The sequence below is a fragment of the Canis lupus genome, chromosome 29 (genome assembly GCF_048164855.1).
Source record: "Canis lupus baileyi chromosome 29, mCanLup2.hap1, whole genome shotgun sequence".
Lineage (NCBI taxonomy): Eukaryota > Metazoa > Chordata > Mammalia > Carnivora > Canidae > Canis > Canis lupus.
This window is the reverse complement of record NC_132866.1, coordinates 674,290-695,557: the sequence shown is the minus strand read 5'-3', so window position 1 is coordinate 695,557 and position 21,268 is coordinate 674,290. Positions and strand designations below refer to the sequence as shown.

Genomic DNA, 21,268 nt, shown 5'->3' with positions numbered 1-21,268 from the left:
ACTGGTGCTCCGGCAGCCCGGTGTCCTGCCTCAGGAGGAAGAGCCCAGGAGGGTCGAGGCTGCAGAGGGACATCTGAGCTGGGCCTTTGCTGGTGACTCAGTGGCAGAAAGGGAGTCGGGTGAGCAAGACCGGGGAGCCGCCACTACAGGCCGAGGCCGCGGAGAAGCGTCGCATTGCCGGTGGGACACGCAGGGAGCAGTTCGCGGTGCTCAGGCCCGCCCTCCCCAGGCGTGGATGGGTGCCCCGCGGAGGAGAGCCTGTGTCGGGCCAGGTGGCTGCCGCCCTCTCAGATGGGCGCTTGCACTTGCACCTCCCCAGTGTGGTGACGGCGCACGGGGCTGCTGTTTGATAAATGTCCTGCCATGGACGTGGATGGGTGGCTCCAGGAACCGCCTCCGGTGATTAACACACTTCTGCACCACTTTCCAGTGGTGGTGGGTGTCAGGCACGGGGTCACGGCCACGCGGTGGCCACTTGTTCCTTTACTCAACCTGTGCCCACCTGCCCCCTGGCTCAGCCTCCTGACTAACGGGGTTTGTCCTGTTTCCCCCAGGGGGTCTCTGGAGGCCATGGTGACTGGTGAGGGGACACCAGGGGACTAGCCTCAGAACCACATGCACCTGTGCTCTCAGTGATCATCCTCGTGTCTGAGAACAAGACCAGAGGGACAGTGGGTACAGTGAGCGTGCGGCTCTGCCTTTGGGGGATGTCTCCACGTCACTGTTCTGTCCTGAATTCCCTGAGTCACCAAATCCTGTCTCCTGCTGCTGGGGCAGGTTATCACGGGCCTTACCAGCCGTGGTTTGCTTTGACCTGAGGTTCACTGTCCCCGACACCCACAGTGGCCGGAGCTTCGTCCCAAGACATTGCGCATGAACCTCCTTCCCGCTCTGCGCTCCCATCTGTGGATCCTTGGGGCTGCTGTGGGGCAAGGATCACGGACCCCACAGAAACACAGCACGGCTCGGCGTCACCCCTGGCAGGAGCTTCGCCTGGTGCCAGGTGTTCCTGGCCCAGGAGCAGGCCCTGCAGGCGTCTGGCCCGCTGCTGCCCGAGCTCCCTGCACAGTATCTTGTGGGGAAGCCAGCTGCCCCCGCCACCGGGCCACGCGTGAGACCGCACCCTGGGCGTGGGGTGACCCATTGGGGGAAAGAAGTGGGCCTGGGCCTGGGTGTGAAAGGACGAGGCCGAGCCCTGTCCGCAGGGGCGTCAGCCCAGATGCGGGGTCCAGGGAGCTGTGCCCAGCGAAGTCCAGAGCGCCCCACACCGTATTCCCTGTGCCTCAGCCTCACAGAAAAACTGCTCTTCCCCGGACATGAGTGATGTCGGCTGCATGTGGGGAGGAAATCGATGTTATTAAGTAAATTCGTATTAAGGTATGAGTGAATGGTTATTCTGCAGCCGTCTTAAATATATTCACAGTTTTAACAGAGGAGGCCAATTAGCCCTTGTAAATCTGCAGGCTGGAAGCTCTCCGGGATAATGAAGTGGAGTGTCAGGCTCCGGGTCGTGGAGTGGGAATTTACGAGCCACTGGCGGCCCCCGGAGCCGCGCGGCCTCCCCTCCAGGGGCTTCCCGAGCTCCCCACGGGTTGCTCCGGTTGGGTGGGGCGTAGCCATGAGGTCATTCGTGTCCCCCTTTGCTCTTTTCCAGCCAAGAAGTATAAAAAAGTCACCGGCAAGGAGATCTACTCGGACACGCTGGAGAGCACGCCCATGCTGGAGAAGGAGAAGTTCCCGCAGGACTACTTCCCCGAGGTGGGTCCCCGGCCGCCCGCAGCCTCAGCAGTGGTGGGATGGAGGAGCTCAAGGCCTCGTATTTCGGGGCAGGGGGTCGCGTCCCAGCTGCCCACGTGTCCAGCAGGCGGTTTTTCTGGGAGGTCCTGAGGCCCCCGTGGGTCCATCTGGGGGGTCCGAGGTGGGGCTGAGAACCTGTCGTGTCTGTCGTTACACGAACCACCAAGTTCTCTAACCATCATTTCCAGGCAAAGGAGCCTTCCCCACACGAGGTAGGAAAATACCAGTTCACTGGGGCTGGAGAGGCCGGTGGCCTCCCAGCAAACATTAGAGGGCGCGGGTGGGCCCGGCCAGTGCGGCTGGGGCGCGGGGGCGGGGGCTCCCCTCTGCCGGGGTGCTGGCTGGGCCCCTCGCCGTCTCGCAGGCAAAGCCTCGGGGGGCAGCCCGCGAGAGGCACAGCCGCACACGGGAGCCGAGGGCGCCCTCCCCGGGTCCTGGGGTGCTGACGCCGCAGAGCTCAGGCGCTCAGGGACAGCGGGGCTCCTAACCTCCCGCCGCGCAGACGCAGTGACCAGGACGTGCGGATCTGTTTCCACTGGGGTTTCGTGCATTTCTGTGTCGTTCTGCTGTTGGTGTGCAGTCGTTACGCTGCACGGATCATCTTAAACTCCGTGACCGCTAATCCCGTGTGATTCACGCGTCGACCCAGAGCGAGCAGCTCACCGTGCCCTCTGTGGTCTGTAAAATCACGGCGAAGCGTGCCCGAAGCGTGGGGACGGGGTGTCGACACGCCTGCACGGCCCAGCTCCCCGCCAGCGGAGGTCGGCCCTGGGCAAGAAGGATCGCCCCACCAGGTCCCTTCTGCAGAGGACCGCCCACCTCCGCGGAGACGCCCACCCGCGTTGGAGCTGATTTCCAGCAAGGCCACAACTGTATTAACTAGTTTACGACGCCAGCCCGGGGTGAAGGAATTGTGGCCGCCGCGGTGAAGGATGGGTGTGCTTGTCACGCCGGGCGCAGCTTCCTCATCCCTTGTCCCTGAGCCAAGGACGCGGTGTCGGGGCCGGCCTCTGTCCCGGCTGCCCCAGCCCCCGCTGGCCCCTGCTCCTCCTGAGCTTGCGGCGTGGCTGGAAGGCTCTGGAAGCAGCTGACTGAACCCTGGCAGTGTTCCCTGAACTTCTGCCCCAGCTGCTGTCCCCTGGGAGGCGCTGGGGGCCACAGAGTCAGCTTCAGAGCTGAGCGGGGCCACCGAGAGTGACCGTGGGCCCTAGTGGAGGCGGTGGGCTGCAGAGCCGGTGGCAGGGCCGCCACGGGTTTCTGGCCGTGGGCAGCCGGGAGAGCGAGCTCTAACTGGTGCTCGGGGAGGTTTGGGAGCAGGTCTCCCTGCGTCTTCTCCACGGAGGGTGTCCCATGGCGCCCAGTGGCTGAGAAGCCCCCGGGCCCCACTCAGCTGCCTCTCCCGCTGTTCCGTCAGCCCGAGCGACTGCAGCAGAGATCTGGGGTTGCCCGGCTCCTGCGCCCTGGCCCAGAGCACATCCCAGTCGGGGGGGCACCACCTGGAGCCTGGCAGCCGGTGGCGTGGGCCCCCGCAAGGAGTGGACACAGTGGGGGTGCACCCGGGAGAGGCAGGACTCTGGGGGCCTGCGGGGGTGACCACATGAGGGCAGGTGGGGGAGGTCTGAGGCCGCCCCCAGCCGTGCTATCTGCTGACGGCATCTGCCTGCGCCCAGGCTGTGCACTGGCGCCTGCTGAGGAGCAAGGGGCCCCCGCGTGGGAGAGCCACGCACCTCCGTGTGCACGGGGGAGCCAGGGACGCCTGGTGCAGCGGGGCCTTGGTGTCTGCTGCGTGGTGCACACTCGCTCCGAGGGCAGGACAGGCCCTGATCACCCGTGCACGGCGGACACCTGGCCGCACTGCTCACCTCCCAGGTCCCTCTTCCTCCCGCTCCTGCGCCCCCACGCACACCTGTGTCCTCGTCCTTGGAGCCCAGGTCCTTGGAGGTGCCCGGAGTCAGGCTCGGTCAGCCGTGAGCTGTGATGCACCCAGAGAAGAGGCCTCTGACGGCCCCGCGTCCCCCTGGTGCCAGAGGAGGACAGAGCAGGGCAGGGCCCCACGCAGGATGCCCCGCGGGGGAGCCGGGAGCCTGCTGAGCCCCCGGCACAGACGCTCTGTCCGTCCTGCAGGGCAACAGGCCTCCTGGGGGCTCCCGGCTCCCCGGCCCTCAGGCTGTCTCCTGGGCCCCTATACCGCAGCGCGTGGGGGCCCCGCCGCCTGGCCCAGGTCCCGACTCTTCCCTCCACTCCCAGGCCGTGCGGGTGAGAGGCGTGGGGCTGGGGGGCTGGTGCGTGGGTGGGTCCACACAAAGTCCAGGGCTTGGGCTGTGGTGTCCTGCCTCCTGCACACGTGTCCGGGCAGCCACCCCCGGGGGCCTCCGTCTGAGGCCAGTCCGCCGTCCTCTCTGAGGTGCTGGTGGCTCTGCGGGGGTGACGGCCAGTGGCCGCCTCCCTCCTGTGGGAGAAGTGGGGGGTCCGAGTCCCAGCACCCACGCAGACCTGGCTGCAGGGCGACCACCGTCCATCCGCAGGCAAGGGAAGGTTTTCTAGAAGGAGAGGCGGGGTGTCGCGGGGCAGAGCCCAGTCTCTGCTGGAGAGCAGCGGGGTCACCCTCCCTGTTTGGCTGGACGTGATGTTGCTGCGTTAGAGATGGCGCCTGGTCCCCACGGCCTGGGCACGTGCGCGTGTGGCGAGGGGCCGTGGCGAAACTAAGACAAGGAGACACCTAGTTAGACACCGGTGACGTGTTTCTCGGGTGCCTCAGTGGGGCCCGTGGCGGGGGCTGCAGGGGCGCGTGCCCGCCCGGCGCCAGCCCTGCTCTCGTGCCTCCGAGCCAATCCTTGAGCTGGATTTGCACGCGTTTTGGGGGAGGGAATTATTCTAAGCCTGATTTCTCTTCTTTTATTGCCATCACTTACGGATAATCTAAATGTAATTACCATGATGGAGCCATAATGCAATTCCAAATAATTACAGCCCACTGCATATAAAACTAACAAAACTTTCCCTGCTGATTTATGGGTGCGTTTGGCTCGGCATGAATTTCAAATGCTGCCTCTGGGAGCAGCACTCCAGATAATGTGAGACCATTTTTAAAAAGCAGATTTGTGTAGTCGATCGGGGCCGAGGCGTTTTTTTCCCCTTGCCTGTGGTGAGAAATTGGTTGTTACCATAGATCACGGGGACTGCTCCGAGCTCTTATGAAAGATGGATTAATTTCACTAATGCTCCAAAGCGGGCCTTTCACGGGCAAGGCTGCGTGCCGATAACCTCCCCACAGCCTCCCTTTCTCCGCGCTGATTTATGCCGTCCTTTAGTGGATGAACCGTCCTGCATTTGCCATCCATCTGCTGGCTAAAGGAATCCTATTAACAGGGGGTCTGAGCAGGGACTTAATATTGCAAGGTGAGCGATGTGGCGGTGCCCCCGCCCGCGTGACGTGGTTTCATTCCGTGGCGACAGCCTCTCTGCAGGCGGGGCGGGACCCTGCCACGGCCCCCGCGCCCGCCCACCAGCGGGTCTCAGCAGGAAGATGGGATGAAACGGGCCGGCGGACGTTGGAGGGACCCCACAGCCTGGGACCGAGGCACCAGGTTCCCGGGTGCAGGACAGCTGTGGGCCTGTGTGCGTGTGCGGGTAGCACGCGTGTGTGTTTCCACTACAGGGCTGTGAGGGAGGCCCCTCTGGGCGGGCACTCACACCTTCGGGTGATTGGGTGTGTCCCTGGCCGCGGCCTGGCCCGGCGTGGCCCAGGTGACCGACCCCGCTCGGGGCCCGGCAAGGGCCTCAGGGAGAGTCCGGGCCTGGCCCTTCCTTCCGGGAGCCGGTGCTCTCGGCAGCTGACGGTCGGGCCGCGATGCAGCAGCGCTTGCCGTGACCGCGCACCCGGCCCTCGGGGGCAGGGGGTCTCGGGAAGGACCTGCTGCAGCCCGGCCGCCCGAGGACAGGTCAGGGTGTCACAGGCTGGGGCCCTGCTTTTTCATGCTGTGCGGTTACTCAGAAATGCAGCGTAGACACGTTTGTAATTGTGATGACAAAGTTACTTCAAAAATAGTATATTTTGTGCATTTAGTTAAAATAGGTATTCTGCTAAACTTTTTTTTTTTTTGAGATTTACTTGCAGTGTAGTTAAAAATCTGAAACCTGGTTAAGGATCCTGAAGTTACAGCGATCACAAATCGATGTTGTATAAACAAGTAACACGTTGTGTCCTGTTTCACGTGTGTGTTCTGTTAGTGACGGTAACGCTCCATCATTGTGGACAATTTAAACACCTAGAAAGGTACACACGTGCAGTGTTGAAGGCACACGTACACGTCTACGTATACGGAGAGACCTCAGTTACCACAAAACTGAAAATTGAGAACAATAATTAAATTTTGGTTAATTAGATTAAATTCACAAATGCCTTCCAATTTTAACGGAAGTGAAACCAGTGGTCGTGTTAAATTCAGCTTGGGGTCTCAGCAGCAGGGCTCGGCGCCCGGTGGGGACGCGGACTCTCCTGCTGCGCATCCATCCCGGGCGTGCTGCTCCTCTGGGCGCGGGGTGGGCCCCCGTCTCCCCCCACACCCGCCTGGGTCCCGTGGGCACAGTCGGGGAGCAGAGGCCCAGGCTCCGGAGCGTGCGTGCCGGCACCTGCAGAGCGTCGGTGGGTCTGTGAGAAGAGGGAAAACACGGCTCAGGGCCGGGAGTGGGTGTTTGGCTCGGCCTGGCGAGGGTGGCGGCGGTGGCGGGGAGGGTGCTGCGCACTGGACACTCGGCAGTGGGGGCTCCAGGGCTGCGGGGCCGCACACGAGGGGCCTCCAGGGTTGGCACCTGGAGGCCGTAGGGACCTTGAGGACACCCCCAGCAGGGCGTCACCACAGGAACCACCGGCTCCTCAGGGACACGGTTGCCGTGTTGTGGCCCAGCTGGCCACGGCTCCCGTGTGGGGCAGTGTGACACTCCCCCGTGCCGGCCGTCATGAGCGTGCTCGACGGGGCAGTCACCGCACTGCTCGGGGGCCCATGAGCGCCTGGCGGTGAGCAGCCCCCACGGGTGTGGGTGTGGGGACCCCTCTCCGCCCCGGGACCAGCAAGCAGGAGCCTTCTCCCGGCGTCCAGACACAGGCGGCTCTCGGGCTCGCGCGGCAGGGCCTTCGTGGAGGCCGCGGGCAGGCCGTCCTCTGCTCCTCTGCTCGGCGGCGCCTCACCCCTGCCAGCCTGGAGTCGCCGCTGCCTCCCCTCCCGCGTGGCTGAGCGTGGGGCCCGGCCGGCCTTCCGTGGGACGCTCTGCCCTTCCCGGGCGCTCGCTCCGCTTCTTCCTGCAGGAGCCTGTAGCGCTAAGAGGAGCGGTTTGCCTGGCTGGGGAGGCGCCTTGGGTGTCCCCGGGTGTGAGGGAGGCTCCGTCCCCTTCCTCTGTTACGCTCGCTCACTTGTACGACCCACTTGTTTTTCAGTGCAAATGGTCGAGAAAAGGCTTCGTCCGGACAAGATGGTGCGTGGCGGACTGGTACGTGTACCTGCTGCTGTTTATCCCCGCTTCGTAAACCTCGGAATGTTTTCCCTGGCTATGGTGCCGCCGGGCGGCGTGGGCACACGTGCCGCCAGAAGCCGCCCTGACGTCAGCGCCCCGGCCGCCCCCACGCTTCGGCCCGCGCTGTTCACGGAGGCTCCGTGTGATGCAGGGTCCCTGAGGCGGTGGGCAGCCCCCCCAGGCCGACCCTCGGGCCTGGTCTCCGACAGCGCGGCCCCACCCCTGCTGCCACAGCTTTCCTAACGAGCTGCCAGGGACCACGGGTCTTAGGGTCCTAGTGCCAGTGGGTCCCGGGAGTGGCCTGCTGAGCGCACGCCTGGGCGGGGTGGGGGCACTGGGTGCCTGCGGGGTGGCCCGTCCCGGGTGGGCCCTCAGCCACCCCTGCAGTCGGCACCGTGCCTTCCCCGGGGCCCTCGGGGCGGCTCTCCCTTCCTCCCCTCCTCCCCTCCTCTCCCTCCACTGCCTCCTCCCTCCTCCCTCCTCTCTCCTCTTTTCCTTCTTCCTCCTTCCTCCTGGGGCTCGAGGAAGGTTTCTGCAATCATGTCACATCTTTTCCTTGACAGGAAACAGCCCCTTCTCAGTTGGCCCTGAGGTCGCATGCACCCCCTCTGACCCGGCAGGGGACGTGCTCTGGGTCGACCCAGGTGGCTGAGGAGGACGGGAGTGGGTGCAGGAGGTGCTCCCCTCTGCGACCCCCGGGCCCCGGCCCCACATCTCCGCAGGGACCTGGGCCACGCCAGGCGCCCCTGCAGCCCCAGCCCTTTGTCACCATTTCCTTCTCTCTCCGCAGTGCCTTTGACTTGGTCAACATCCATCTTTTTCACGATGCTTCCAATTTGGTTGCTTGGGAGACGAGCCCTTCGGTGTATTCGGGCATCCGACACAAGGCCCTGGGCTACGTGCTGGACAGGTAGGTGCCGGACGTGCCCCCGCCCCTCCTCCAAGGACGCTGGCTCTTTCTCTCTTAACTCACTTACCCTCATGTTTTTTTTCTACTTGCCAAAATACGAAACTTGCCAAAATACAGTGCAATACAAAAATGTTGCCCCAAATCCTGGCCCCCGTGTCACAGCTTGAGCAGACCCTGCCAGACGGACCCGGAGGTGGGTGGGTGGTCTTAGTTTCTCTTCCACGTCGTGGGGAAGGTAAGAGGACGTCCTCAGATGTCAGCTGAAGTGTTACGTGTCGGCCGAGGGCTCAGAGACGCCGTGGCCCGCGCTCTGCTGGCCATAGACGGGCCTCCCGTGGCCCCGGTACCCGCGCCGCTCTGGGTGCTGCTGGGCTCCGGCTCCCCTGGCTTCGCCCACTGCGGCCCGGGCCCTGCCCACCCCGCCCCCACTCTCCCTCCTGCTGGTTTTCAGAGCCTCATACTCTGGACCCGGGAGGCCTGCCAGCTGCCTGTGACCCTGCTGTGTGACCTTCTGCAGGGTCGGGGCTGGCAGGCATCTGGGCAGGAAAGGCCGCCCCTCGCACCCCGACTGACAGGGTACGTGTGGTCCTGGCCCAGCGTCCCCCTGGGTTTGCAGGTGGACCTCTCGCTTAGGCTCAGCCTGGCAGCCTGCGTCTGTGGGGCTGTCCTCCCCGGACCTCAGACCCACGCCCTCCCCTACCAGCTTCCCCCGCCTGCATGATGCCAGTGACCCACTTGACCTTGCAAGAGCGGTCACTGCTGACAGGATCTCCCCACATCTGCCCCGGCAATCTCAAATTTCCTGGGGTCCCTGCCACCCCCACCTCTGTGTCTGTGCGAGGGCACGGAGTTACGCATCCGCATAAACATGCCAAGGACTAGACTCTGACCTCTGACCCCTCCTCCTGCACCCAGCACCCCCCCACCCCCGGCCCCCAGCTCAGCCCTGGCCCTGGCCCCGGCCTGCATGGGGCCTCACCTGACACATGCATGGTCCTTCAGGATGGCTCACGGGGCCCAGCAGGGACGTGCTCTGGACAGGGAGCTGGAAGGTGTGGGACAGTGGCCGTCCGTTCACCTCCAGGGACCTTACCTGTCTGGGCACCCTGGTCCTGTTGCCACCTGCCGGCCTGCACAGAGGAGCCACGACTGTGGGACGTGGGGTCTGGTTGCTGCTGCTGCTGGTCCTGCTCGCTGAGGGCCTGGCCTTTAACCCAGGACAGGTTCTGTGTTGGCTGCTCTTTGGGGGTCCTCCCAGACCCAGGCTGGGCGCTCTTGGAGCTGGGCCCCATGCCGACCTGAGGTCCGGGCATGCAGGGTGGGGCCTGGCGCCGCATCCCAGCCGCATCCCAGCGTGCCGGCCCATGACCGCCCGCGGCGGGGCTCCCCGCCCCTGGCTCTCTCCCGGGCCCACTCTGGAGGGCCCCCAACGTGCCGGCCTCAGCAGTGCTGTGTCTATGCCGTGAGAATGCCGGCACCACCCAGGCACCAATACTCGGGCGGGCACTGACCTGCCGGCGCCTGGCCGTCTAGTCGCAGAAGCAAAAACGACAGGGACGTGCAGGTGCGTCCGGTGCAGGGGAGCAGCGCTCTGGCGGGGGCTCGGCACGAAGGGGCCGGGGGCCGCTCCCTGCTCCAGACCGCTTGCCTGCGGTGCTGTAGGTGCAACAGTGAGCCCCGGTCCGGGAGCCAGGCTGGTCCAGGCACAGCCATGTGTGGCCCTCCTGGCCCGACGGGCTCTGTGTTGGCTGCACCCACGCGCCGGGACCTCCCGCGGCGTCTGGGGGCCGAGACATATCCCCGAACAATCTGGTCCTGGGGCCTGTAGTCAGGTTGTCACCGGGCTCTGCCGTTAAATGTGTCATTGCCCCAGACCGCCGTTCCTCTAGGGCCTCCGGGAAAGCAGGCTTTGGGTTTCGGGGCACTTTTTTGCGACTTTGCATTCCCATGAATCGCTTCTGTGGGGAGCTCAGCCAGCCGCAGATCCGGACCTCCGGCGTGCAGGGCCGGGCCGCCCGGCACAAAGGGCAGCTCTGTAGCCGCGGTGAATAACGGGCCCTCCTTTCATCGGGGCGGCTAACCTTTTGGCAGCCACCAGCAGACTGCATTCTGCTCTGCCGATTGGGAAGACAATGCCACGCTGGCCCTTTGAATGGACGCTGCCACCAACAGTGCCCCATTCACGGCGTTGGGAACCTCTGGGAGCATTGTCCGCCGCGCTCTGTGGGGACGCGGGGAGACGGCAAGGAGGCTCCTGAGAGGGGCGCCTGCCTTTCCCGGCGTCGTCTCCCCGTGGCGTCGGCCGGGCAGAGGTGGCACAGCAGCCTGGCGCCCCGGCCCCCAGCGCCGGGGGTGGGAAGCCTGGGTGGAAACTGAGAGGCACCTGGTGCTGCCTGTGCAACTTCTCTGTAAATCTCAGTTTATTCCAAACTAAAAACTTACCTTAACAAAACTGAAGAGACAAACTCTTCGGAAGTGTGTAACCCCCGAGCCGTGCCAGCCGTGGGCGCCAGGGAGCACTCGTGCAGGATATGGCCCTTGGGCCGACGCTGGCCGCAGCCTGGGACTCCTGGGAAGGAATCCCGTCGAGACTTCCGAGGGTGACCCTGTGTTAACAAAGCGCAGCCCATGGGGTCCTCTGGGCTTTATTACAAATAATCATCTCCGTGTTTTTTGTGCAGTTCACAAATGTTTTGCTTTTAACCTCAAGAGACGTTAGAGGCGGCGACCCCTGGTTAACAGGGAGTGCGGGTCTGGGAGGCCTGTGTGCACCCTGGGGCCCGTCCTCCCCGGAGCGCCTCACCTCCATGCCGCCCTGGGGATGGGTCGGTGCGCCTCCTGCACACACGGGCGAGCACTTGGGGAGCGTCCTGGGGTGGAAGAGGAGCAGACCTCGGAGCACCGTCCTCCCTGAGCTGCCAGCGCCAGAACTTCCTGACGTCTCCCCAAGCTTTCGGCCATGAAATGAGATTTTTTTCCACAAGTGACAGGGCTCTTCTGTCTCCCCTTTGAAACGTGGCCTGGCCTAGTTCAACAGAACATTCTACATTACAACTGTGAAATCTTGGCATGAAGCGCCCCGTTGTCCCCCCATTATTTTCTCAGAAATACAGTCCATTGTCCCGGCGCTCAAGTTAATTTGATCAACATTGGGACATTTAACTTTTATGTCCAGGCAAAAGAGCTGTTTCATGCTCATTTTGGGCATTCAAAGGAAATGATTGCCAGAAAAATAATGTTGCTCGGAACAATTGGGAGCAATTAGTTTCCCAGGGAGAGGCGACGTGATGCGCCCCGCCGCCCCGCTCCCTTTGTGGCCTCCCGGGCGGCCATCACTCAGCTGTCAGCTGCTCAAAGACCCCTCCAACCTAAACGTTTCTCTTCAGGCCGTTCCCAGAACTCGCTTGGCTGTTCAGCGGGCAGAAGAAAAGCCGCTGCGTCTCCAGGCAAAGGCGAGCACGGCTAAAGACCTGGGTCATTCGGGACACCCCCTCCGCGTGGCCAGGCGCAGAGCTGCCTCCCGCGACCTGGTTCCCTGCTCTGAGTGCCCAGGGAGGCCTGGAGCCTGGAGGCCGCGGTGGCCGCTGTCGCGTGGGCGTGACGCAGCGTGGAGCTGTAGGGGCCAGCGCCCTCGACCCCGCCCAGCCCGTAGGCCCTGGGCCGCTGCGTGCTCACGGTGCCGGGTAGGAACACGCCCAGTGAGGACGCGTGAAGTCCAGTTGCAGACCCAGCAGAATGAGCTCAGTGTCCCTTACGTCTCAGTCGCCGTGGTCTGTGATCTGTCCTTTATTTTACTTCACTGAAAACAAATCCCAGCGTCCAGAAGAGCATACAAGACGCCAAGGACAGCGCGCGCCCTGCCCCGGCTCAGCCACCTCTGGTGTCTCCGTGTGGCTCATGCGTCCTCAGCCCTCCTTTCCTGACACTCGTGTGGGTGCCGCCGCCCCTTGTCTGTGTGTCCTGTGCACACCCGTGCAGGCCTTGGCCACACACGTTTGCGCCATGTGCCCCTCCACACGTGGAAGCCTCTGGAAGCACCTCAGCCGCATGTGCCGAGCGTCGCCGGGGGCATTCTGCACGGAGCCTCCATCCAGCTTCCGCTCCGGGACTCGTCACGCACTTGCCGCCTACGCACTCGACCACTACGTTGGCGTTTGGCTTGTTCTCCGTGTTTGCCAACAGGACGACGTCTCGAGCTGCGGCTGGGCATCCTGCGGGCGTCCTTGGCGTGGCTCGCAATTCCCCGTGCTTGCTGCACTTGCTGGTGGCGAAGGCCTCCGAGGCATAGTCGGCTCTCCCAGACTGGCTCTCGTTTGTCCCGACGGACACTCAAGATCTCCTGTGCCGATGGTCTGGTTCGTGGTGGTATCTGAGCGGCTCGAGAGGTGGTTCTCAGCGTAGAAAATGGGTGTGACAATGAGAATCGCTGCAGGAACCTGAGCAGGAGCCCCGCCCGAGGCTCACAGCGAGCGAGCGCCCTGCAGCTCTGCCCCCGGGAGAGGCTGCTGCTGGGGGACAGTGGGCAGGAGGACCAGGGACTTGATCACTGGGAAATCCTGGCGTGAGGGGCCCCGTCGCAGTGGCGGCGAGGACACCGAGGCCCGGGAGGGGGCTCAGGTTGTCTCGTCATCTCAGGCTGCTATGCAGAGTGCCACAGACCCGTGGCTGCAACGACACGCTCACTGCTCGCAGCCTCGAGAGCCTGTGCCAGCTGCCTGGGTCCTGGTGAGGAGCCGCTGCCTGGTGGGCACGCGGCTACCTGGCTGCTGTGTCTGCACGAGGAGGAGAGCATGCTGGTGTCTGCTCCCCAGGGCGCCCCACCCTTCAGACCCCATCTCACCTTCGTCACCCCCAATGCCGTGACTGGCCCATGGCCAACCTCAGGGGCGTCGGGGCCTCGACCTGAGAATCTGGGGGAGGGACACAGACCTGGGCTCAGCAGGGCCTCAGGGTCTCTTGCTAACAGCTGGCTCAGGCTCCAGCTGCTAGGATGAGAGGCAGGTTTTGGAAATGTGGCGATAGTTCCCGGCGGGGGGGGGGGGGTGTGGGGGGCAGGAGACAGGTAGCAGGAAAGAGCGGACTTTGTGATTCCAGTATCGCCAGTGAGAGCACGAGTCGTGCTGTGGCTGCTCCAGCCGATCCCATGCCTGCGACAGGGATCGTGGGCCACCTGGGCCTCCAGCACCAGCGGCTGCCCTCAAACCAGGGACATGCTGATGCCTACAGCCGGTTCTCTGAGGGCTACCTGCCGTACCTGCCATGGCTCCCTGGGGCCGAGCCACGGAGCTCCCCACCTTGGGGCCCTCGGGTGCCATGGCCTCAGTCCACTAGGCCCGCCAGATGCCCTGGCCTGGGAGGGCTGGTCAGCAGCCGTCACTGTGCCCCTTGGGCAGGTGCGTTGTTGGGGCATTGCCTGACACCAAAGGGGCCGTTGAGGCCTGTGGGTGCCCTGACGGTGGCACGGGCCCTTCAAACACCCCCTCATCCATCTGTGAGATCCTCTGTCTGCCTCAGAGCCTTGTACACAAACCTCCGCAGGTTCCCTGGTGCTGGCCTGTGTCCTGTCTGGGCAACTGTCCTCCTGAGAGCTGCTGACCCCATACACACCCCGTACGTGCCCTGTACGTGCCCCACACGTGCCCCACACACGTCCCACATGCCCATGGAGGTTGTGGAAAATCTTTGTCCGTCACTAGAAGGGAAAACAGATTGGTCTGCTCAGTAAGAGCAGCTTAGACGCCTGTGCAGCAAACCGCAGAAGCTCCACCCTGTGTGGGAGCCTCCGGGTGGGTGTTGTGGCTGCTTAGAACCGCGTGAGCAGGGGCTGTGGTCCGTGTGGATCCGGGAACGAGTGCAGATGCTGGTCACCCCGTGTCCGTGTGTGATCCCTGCGTGTGCCATAGATGAAAGGGGAAAGCCAGGGGAGCGAGCCCGCGGCCTGGACCGACTGGCGCCTGCCTCCTTTCCAGACTGTGCCAGATTCTCGGGGTGACACGAGTCTGTGTGCCCCCCGCGCTGTCGGTGCCACGTGCCTAGAGCCACCAGCCGCGGCACCAGCGTCCGCAGCGGGAGCCCCACTCCCTTGGGACGTCGTCTCCATGCTCGGAGGATGGACGTGGCCTGTTCCTGGGGACTCGCGTGGCCCCTCCTGAGCGGCCTCCGGGACACGGCACATGTCAGCGTGGCTTGTCACGTAATGGAATCGCCTGTCAAAACACGGCGAGACTCTGTTTTCAAGGCCTAAAAAATTGATTTTTATGGCTCTTCTTGTAATTCTCTTTTTGAATTAGGCGCATGATATTGATGTGGGCCTACTTTTTAATCATAATAGCGTCTGACAAGGTAATTAATTTTAAAACAACTTTTTTCTCTTGGTCCAAATGGCACTCTATTGAAATTAAAAGTGAGCGCGGGAGGGCAGCGGCCTGGCACTCAGGTGATTGCCTCCGCCCTGACAGCCCCTCCGTCTTGCCGCGACCTTTGGAGGCGGGGGAGGGGGGAGGGGAGGGAGGGCGGGGGGGAGGGGAGGGGAGGGGAGGGGGTTACGAATGAGCGCGGGCCCTGACGTCCACGGGAGCGGCGGGAGCCCGGTCGGGTCTCCGGTTCTAAGGAGAGCTTGGGAGGACCCGCGGGTCCCCGGGGCGGGGCGGGGGGCAGGGGCGGGGCGGGGCGGGCCGCGGGACGCTGGAGGCCGGATGCCCCTGCGCTTCCTGAAACCCGTCCCGTCCCGTCGGGGGTCGGACCTGGACGCGGTCGGCGTCGCGGGGGCGGACTGAGCGCTGCCCTGCGAGCGGCCTCGGGGTCGGGCCGGGCTCCCCGTGGCTCCCGGGGGCGGGAACGGGCGGGGACGGGCGCGAACGGGCGCGAACGCCCTCCCCTCGGCGGCCGGCACCTGCGCGGCGGGCGTCGTTCCCCGGAGCCCCGCCCCCCGTCCCCGGGCCTCGCCCCGCCCCGTCCCCGAAGCCCCGCCCCCGGAGCCTCGCCCCGCCCCGTCCCCGAAGCCCCGCCCCCTCGCCGGAAGCGAGGCCTCGGGTCGGGGCTCCTTGACCTCGAGGTGTCGCGGCTGCGGCCCGCGGTGCCCCCCAGCGGGCGCGAGCCGAGCCGGGGCGTCGCCGTGGTTTAGTTTTTCTCAAAAATATCTGAAAAGAGAGTGAAGAGAAGCGCACTCGAGAGGCGTGAGGCCGCGCGGAGGACGTGGGCGGCCCGGCCCGTGACCCCGGGGACCTGCTCCTGCGCCGGCGGGACCTGCCTGCGGTGGTCGCTGGTCGCTGGTCGCTGGTCGGGGAGCCGCGGGCCGCCGCTGGGCCCGCCCGCCACGGACGCCTGCCCCGCCACAGCCTGGGACGGGCCCGCGGGACGCCCCGGCCCACCTGCGCCTGCGGACGGCGCCCCCCCCCGCCGCACCCGCCCTGCCCGCAGCACCTGCATCACCTGCATCACCTGCATCACCTGCACCGCCCGCACCGCCCGCACCGCCCGCCGCGTGCCAGCCTCTGGGCCGAGGCGCCCTCCCTCCTGCAGGCTCCCGGCCGCCTCCTTCCCCGGCCCGTGCTGCGGGCCTGGACCCCCGCGTGTCCTGCTGCCCACGCTCGAGGGGCCTCCCCAGGCGCCTGCACGGGCCCCCACGGGCTTGGTTTCTGAGGATGTTTAGCGGCAGAAGCAGCCGAGGCCTCCTGAGGGCGGGAGAGGACGGCGGGGAGGCCGGTCCTGGCCCCTCAGCGCCCGCCGCTCCTCCCGGGAGCGCTACGTCCTGGGCAGGAAGGGGGCCCGCTGGCTGCACCCTCGGGGTCTCTTGAGTATGGCCTTTTGTCTTCAAATGTGTGCATAAGCGGAAAGTTACTCCAATTAGAAGGGAAAACAGGATGTTTTGTGCAACACGACTAGATGATACGGCGATTAAGATGGGAGCAGGGGGATCCCTGGGGGGCTCAGTGGTTCGGTGCCTGCCTTCGGCCCAGGGCCTGATCCTGGAGACCCGGGATCAAGTCCCGCATCGGGCTCCCCGCATGGGGCCTGCTTCTCCCTCTGCCTGTGTCTCTGCACCCCCCCCCCATGTCTATCATAAATGAATAAATCTTTTGAAAAAAAAAAAAAGATGGGAGCAGAACACGAAGGTAGCTGAGCTGGTCTTAGAGGAATCGTCAGCGGGAAGGGCGTCTGTGTGGAAAGTCGCATTGATTGCAGGCGTGCGGGGCAGGGCCTGGGGCCACATGATTTGGGGAATTCTGTGCTCCATGAAGTGACGGAAGAGGATTGAACGTTTAACAAACAGCAGTCGATCGATGGGCGGGAAAATCGATACCTGAGATCCCGACTTCACACTGTGATTCCAGACAAATTAAAGGCCAACTGGAGAGGGAAGAAGGGGAGCCCTGCCCGGCCCGGGGTGGGCAGGCCTCCTGGACAGGACGCACAACCAGGGGCCTGCTCGCCACCCCCAAGGGGGCAGACCCTCAGTTGCAGCTGGAGGCCCCGTGAACATCCCAGAGACCAGCCAGGGACCGAGGGTGGGTTCTCACCAATTCCCTGGAGGCTCCTGGGATTCAAACAGAAACTGGAGAGAATCTGAAAGGAAAAACAGAAATAAGAACAGAAGACACACATTCCACAGGTACCTGACCAGGCAGCGTCCTTGCGAGGCCCAGGGGACCAGGGCACAGACTCCAGCACAAGCACAGCTCGTTTCCAGGGACAGGATGGGTCGATGGTGTCAACAAATTCACTGTGCACCATCAGGGGTCTGGAAGCCACCAGGATGCCAGGACCCCACATGCCCTGCCGCCCTCCAGTGCTAGGAGGGCAGCAGCCACGGCCTGCGGAGACCCTGCGACCCAGGAGAACGCTGCAGAGCCAGGCGGCGGCACATGGTCCTGTGCCTGGTCCCTTCTGTTTCCCAAGCTAATGCATCGAGTGAGGAGGTCACGGTGGCAAGTGGTGCCCGAGGCAGGGGGACAGTCCAGGCAGGGGGACGCGGAGCCCCAGCATGACGTCCGGCTGGCCCAGGCACTGCTGGCAGCGGAGAGGCGTTGCTAGAGGGAGTTTCCGAGTTAACATGGCAGAAACTGTGCCCCTGGCCTCTGCCTGCCTGACGACATCGGATTTTCAGGCCCACAGCCCCGCCCCAGCAAGTGCGTGAGTGGAGCCACGGCCGGGCAGCGTTGCGGGGGCCTTGCTCCCTGCCCGTCCCTCCCTCCAAGCCAGGCGCCCCGCTCCGCTGCTCGTCCAGTTGGCGATGCTGCGCACTCTGCTTTCCCGCCGGAAGTAAGCGACGCTCTGCTCTGCGTCAGGAGTGAACAGTGGTGGTCGGTGGTGGTGGTCGGTGGTCGTTATCGCTGCTGCTGCTCGCTGGGGACGCGCAGAGGGAGCAGTCTTCGTGCGGCCGTGAGGGGCCTCCTGGCTGACGCCGTGGCTGTCGCACACTTGCTGTGTGTGTGTTTCTGGAAAGCGAGGAAGTGGACTGTGGTCGACTTAAAATAGGTGAAAAAATTGTTTCCAAGCGAGCAGTGCCACACTTTTTTTAAAAAGATGCAGTTGCTGTGCTTTACACGTTTGAAACCTGGAAATGGGGATGATGTGTGAACACTTCCAGAGCGAGCACAAGCGTGCGACCCGCCTGGGAGGAGCCGTGGAGGTGCCGGGGGGGAGGCCCCGGCCCGCGTCCTTCCCCCGAGTCCCTGGCCCCGGCCTTCACTGCTCCCCACGCCAGCTGCCCTTCCCACCAGATGCAGTTTCCACGTGTGAGGATGCGCTGGCAGCACACGCGTGTCGGTGCAGAGGGAGCTGCGCTTGTCTGCTGGGCACGCGGCGTGGTCCCCGTGCCATTTGGGAGTGCGCGGGAGGGCGTGCGAGGGGCGCGTGGCCGAGAGAGCGGCTGGCCTGGCGTGGCGGTAACGTGGTGTCCTTCTCTCCTCCCAGAATCATCGACCAGCGATTCGAGAAAGTGTCCTACTTTGTGTTTGGCGATTTCAACTTCCGGCTGGACTCCAAGTCCGTGGTGGAGGTAGGCACCTGCTCCCCACCTCGTGGGGGGCCTTGGCCCAGGTCGGGTCTTCGCGGGAGCTGCCGAGGCGGGTGCGCCCCCCGCAGGCAAGCTCAGCCCCGCCGCGCTCACTGCTAGTATATAAAGCAAACGTTCCCAATAAAGATGTTTTACTGTTGAAGGGGGGCCGTTGCTGGACACAGAAATGGACGGGGTCCTGCAGGCCTCCGCAGCTGCTGTCCCCCGGGACACGGCATCCTGCCGCAGAGGTTCTGTCCTCAGCTGTAGAGCCTTGGAGACACCGCTGGGGACGGGGCGGGGCCAGTGGCAGGCCCATCGCTTCCCGTTGCCCACGCTGTAAACCAGTCCTTCTCTTCCACTTAAAAACTCACAGGTGCCGCTCTATCCGGGGGCTTGGAGGCCGTGTCCCGTGTCCCCAGGTACACCCACAGGGCCCCTGGCGGGATGCCCGGTGGACAGGTGCAGATAGAAAGCCTCAGCCCTGCCTGGTCCCAGCCGCGTGACCTCGAGTGTCACCTCCGCAGTCGGGAGGGGAGGCTGTGGCTCTGGCTCGGGGCCAAGGTTCCGGCGTGTGCCCCGGCAGCAGTGACCGCAGCCCCACACCCGCTGCAGCAGAGGGGAGACCCACCCCCCCGCCACCGCACCTGCCCAGGAGGCCGACAGCCCACCCCAGGCCAGCCTTCGGGGCCTGCCCAGAGTGCAGCGCCCGCCCCCCGGGTGAACACATGGGGGCCTCCAGGCGATCACCTTCCCTCCAGGTCCCCTGCACAGACGCAGCCACACGGTGGTCGTCCGTTCTCTGAGACGCCGTTCTGTAAAGTCAGGGCTGCCCGTCGTTCCACAGAGATGACGAATGTATTGAAATTCTCTTCTTTGTGATTAATGTGACGGCACCCCGCGGGGCGGGCCCACAGAGCTACCTGTGGACACACCCGGACATCACCGAGTGCTGGGAGGGTGTGCGGCCCTGGCGCTGCAGGACGCCGGCTGCCGGACTCGACTGCTCTGGGCGGACGCACGGATGCCTTTCCCCTGCCCCGTGGCCTCAGCAGCGTGGGGCCCCTGCACACAGGTGGTCACCGGCGGGAGGAGCCGTCTTGTGAACTGGGGGCAGCTCCCGAGAGCGGACACGTTCTCATCGAGATCTCTGCAGACCTTCATGAATCTTCAGGCTGCACGTGGCCTGGAACGTTCCAGATCAGTGAGCACCAACATCTGACAGGCTGCCTGGTTTAATGACAGCCTCCCCCCACTTCCTGCAGGAAATAAAGGAGGCTCTTCCCTCTGATGACGTTGCCGTCAAAACTGCCTGACGCAGGGAAGCATTATTTGAAATGCTATTTTCGGGGTGGGGCTCCGTCAGTAGCTGATTTTCAAAAGTGGAACCGCCCATGCCTGCTGCCCGTGGGGCCTGTGGGGTCCTCATCTACTGTCGGCTGGGCTGGCCCTGGGGCCCCAGTAGCTCAGGGTCCTGCCCCCCCCCCCCCCCCCGCCCTGGGGCAGTGGACTGAGGCGCAGCCGCACTGAGCAGACGCAGGGAGGTCAGCCGCCTGCACTTCTGGAGCGCTGATGGGGAGAAGCTCCGGTCCCGTGTCCTGTGTGCCTGTGACGCCAGGTGCAAAGTCCTGGGGGGAATCAGCCTGCACGTGTGGGGCTCCCCCTTTCAAGGAGCTCGGTTAACGCTGAATGTTTTTACGTGTGCCCCCAGGTCCTTGTTGACTGCTCTGCTGGGAAGCCCCACGGCGATGGTGTTGGGAGGTACCAGGGGCCTGTAGGTGCCTGGACGTCCTGGGACCCGAGGCCTGAACCACAGGGGGGCCGAGAGCAGGGACACCCAGGACTCACAGTGGGGAGACGGACAGGGAGGGTGCAGGGCGGCCTCAGAAGGTCACAGGGGTCATGGGGCTCATTGGTGGCCCCAGTGCACCTCTAGCTTATTGTCATCATGTGGCCTGTCCCAACCTCTGTCCTCACCGTCCCCTCGGGGGGACCCCAGCCACTGGCCTTGGAGCCCGTCCCAAATCCAGCCTGGTTTAATCTCGAGGTCCTTAACTAATTACACCCACAAAGACCCTACTTCCAAATAAGGTCACGTTCTGAGGTCTGGGTGGACACCAATTTTGAGGGACACTCCTCGGCCCGACAGCGCGGAACAGATCAGCACGCCCGCCTCACTTGATGGACCGAACACTAACGTAGTAAACACGCTTCTTGGGAGAGGTTTACCTAAAAATAAGTTGCACTGAAAAAGAACACACTTCTTTCCTTGGCGGTTAATTTAGTGGCGCTGGTTAAGGTGTCTTCGGTCACCGAATTTTAAAATACCGCGTAAGTACCTCTTTGGGAAAAATCGGAATCTGCTAATGGCCTGGCCTGGCTTTTTAAAAGGGGTTTTAACTGCAAAAACAAGTAACAGAAGTTTTGTGGGAACCCTGAGTGTGTGAGTCCGCCAGAGCCAACCTCGAGCGGTCGGTCGAGGAGGGGCGTCCAGGAGTCCGGCCTCCGCGAATGCAGATTCAGGGCCCCGCGCTCTGAGGGGCCGGCTCTCGCTGGGCCTCTGACCCACTTCACTGCTTCTGATTGTCGTGCAAAGTAACTGTGTGGTGAGGATGTGACGGGAGGGACCGGTGAGCACCGCCGCCGCTTCCTGTCACGGGGAGCTTGTTAGAAATGCTCATCCCTGGGGCCCCGTGGGGAGAAGCACTTTACGTTGAGCCTCGGGCATCGGGCGTCACGTGAAGCACCACGCCCCGGGCCGCGGGCCCCGCAGGTCACACCCAGGCGCCCGCTGGGCCTGCACTGCTGAGCCGGGGCTTCCCCCGGGACGCGGGACGGGGACGCAGCGGCCGGCATCCCTCCGGGCTGACTGCGCCGGGCGGCCCCCTTACAGAACACGCGGGAGGCCGGCCTGCGTCACTAGGCTGGGGGCCGCGGGGTCCTGTGGGCGGCCCGTCTTGGCTGCGCCGCTTCCTGCCGCCTGCCACGTTCCCGAGTTCGTCTCCTGTCTTTGCAGCGGCAGGTGTCAGGAGGGACCCCGGGTCACCCCCGGG

At 64.2% G+C, this 21,268-nt stretch overlaps 1 protein-coding gene and 1 long non-coding RNA gene across 6 annotated transcripts in view; one reads left to right on the top strand and one right to left on the bottom strand.

The window, feature by feature from the left end:
* INPP5A (inositol polyphosphate-5-phosphatase A) overlaps nt 1-21,268 on the top strand; it is a 161,724-nt gene that overhangs the window by 108,992 nt on the left and 31,464 nt on the right. For all 5 annotated transcript variants that reach the window (XM_072804800.1, XM_072804798.1, XM_072804797.1 and 2 more), the window contains 4 exons: nt 1,655-1,758; nt 7,232-7,284; nt 8,099-8,218; nt 18,134-18,218. In XM_072804800.1, coding sequence (XP_072660901.1) covers nt 1,655-1,758; nt 7,232-7,284; nt 8,099-8,218; nt 18,134-18,218 — 362 coding nt within the window. The remainder of the gene's footprint in view (nt 1-1,654; nt 1,759-7,231; nt 7,285-8,098; nt 8,219-18,133; nt 18,219-21,268) is intronic.
* On the bottom strand, nt 5,860-11,822 carry LOC140620665 (uncharacterized). Its single transcript, XR_012020366.1, has 3 exons — nt 11,022-11,822; nt 9,312-10,824; nt 5,860-6,448 (listed from the first exon to the last, which is right to left on the bottom strand). It is a non-coding gene; the product is annotated as an uncharacterized lncRNA (long non-coding RNA).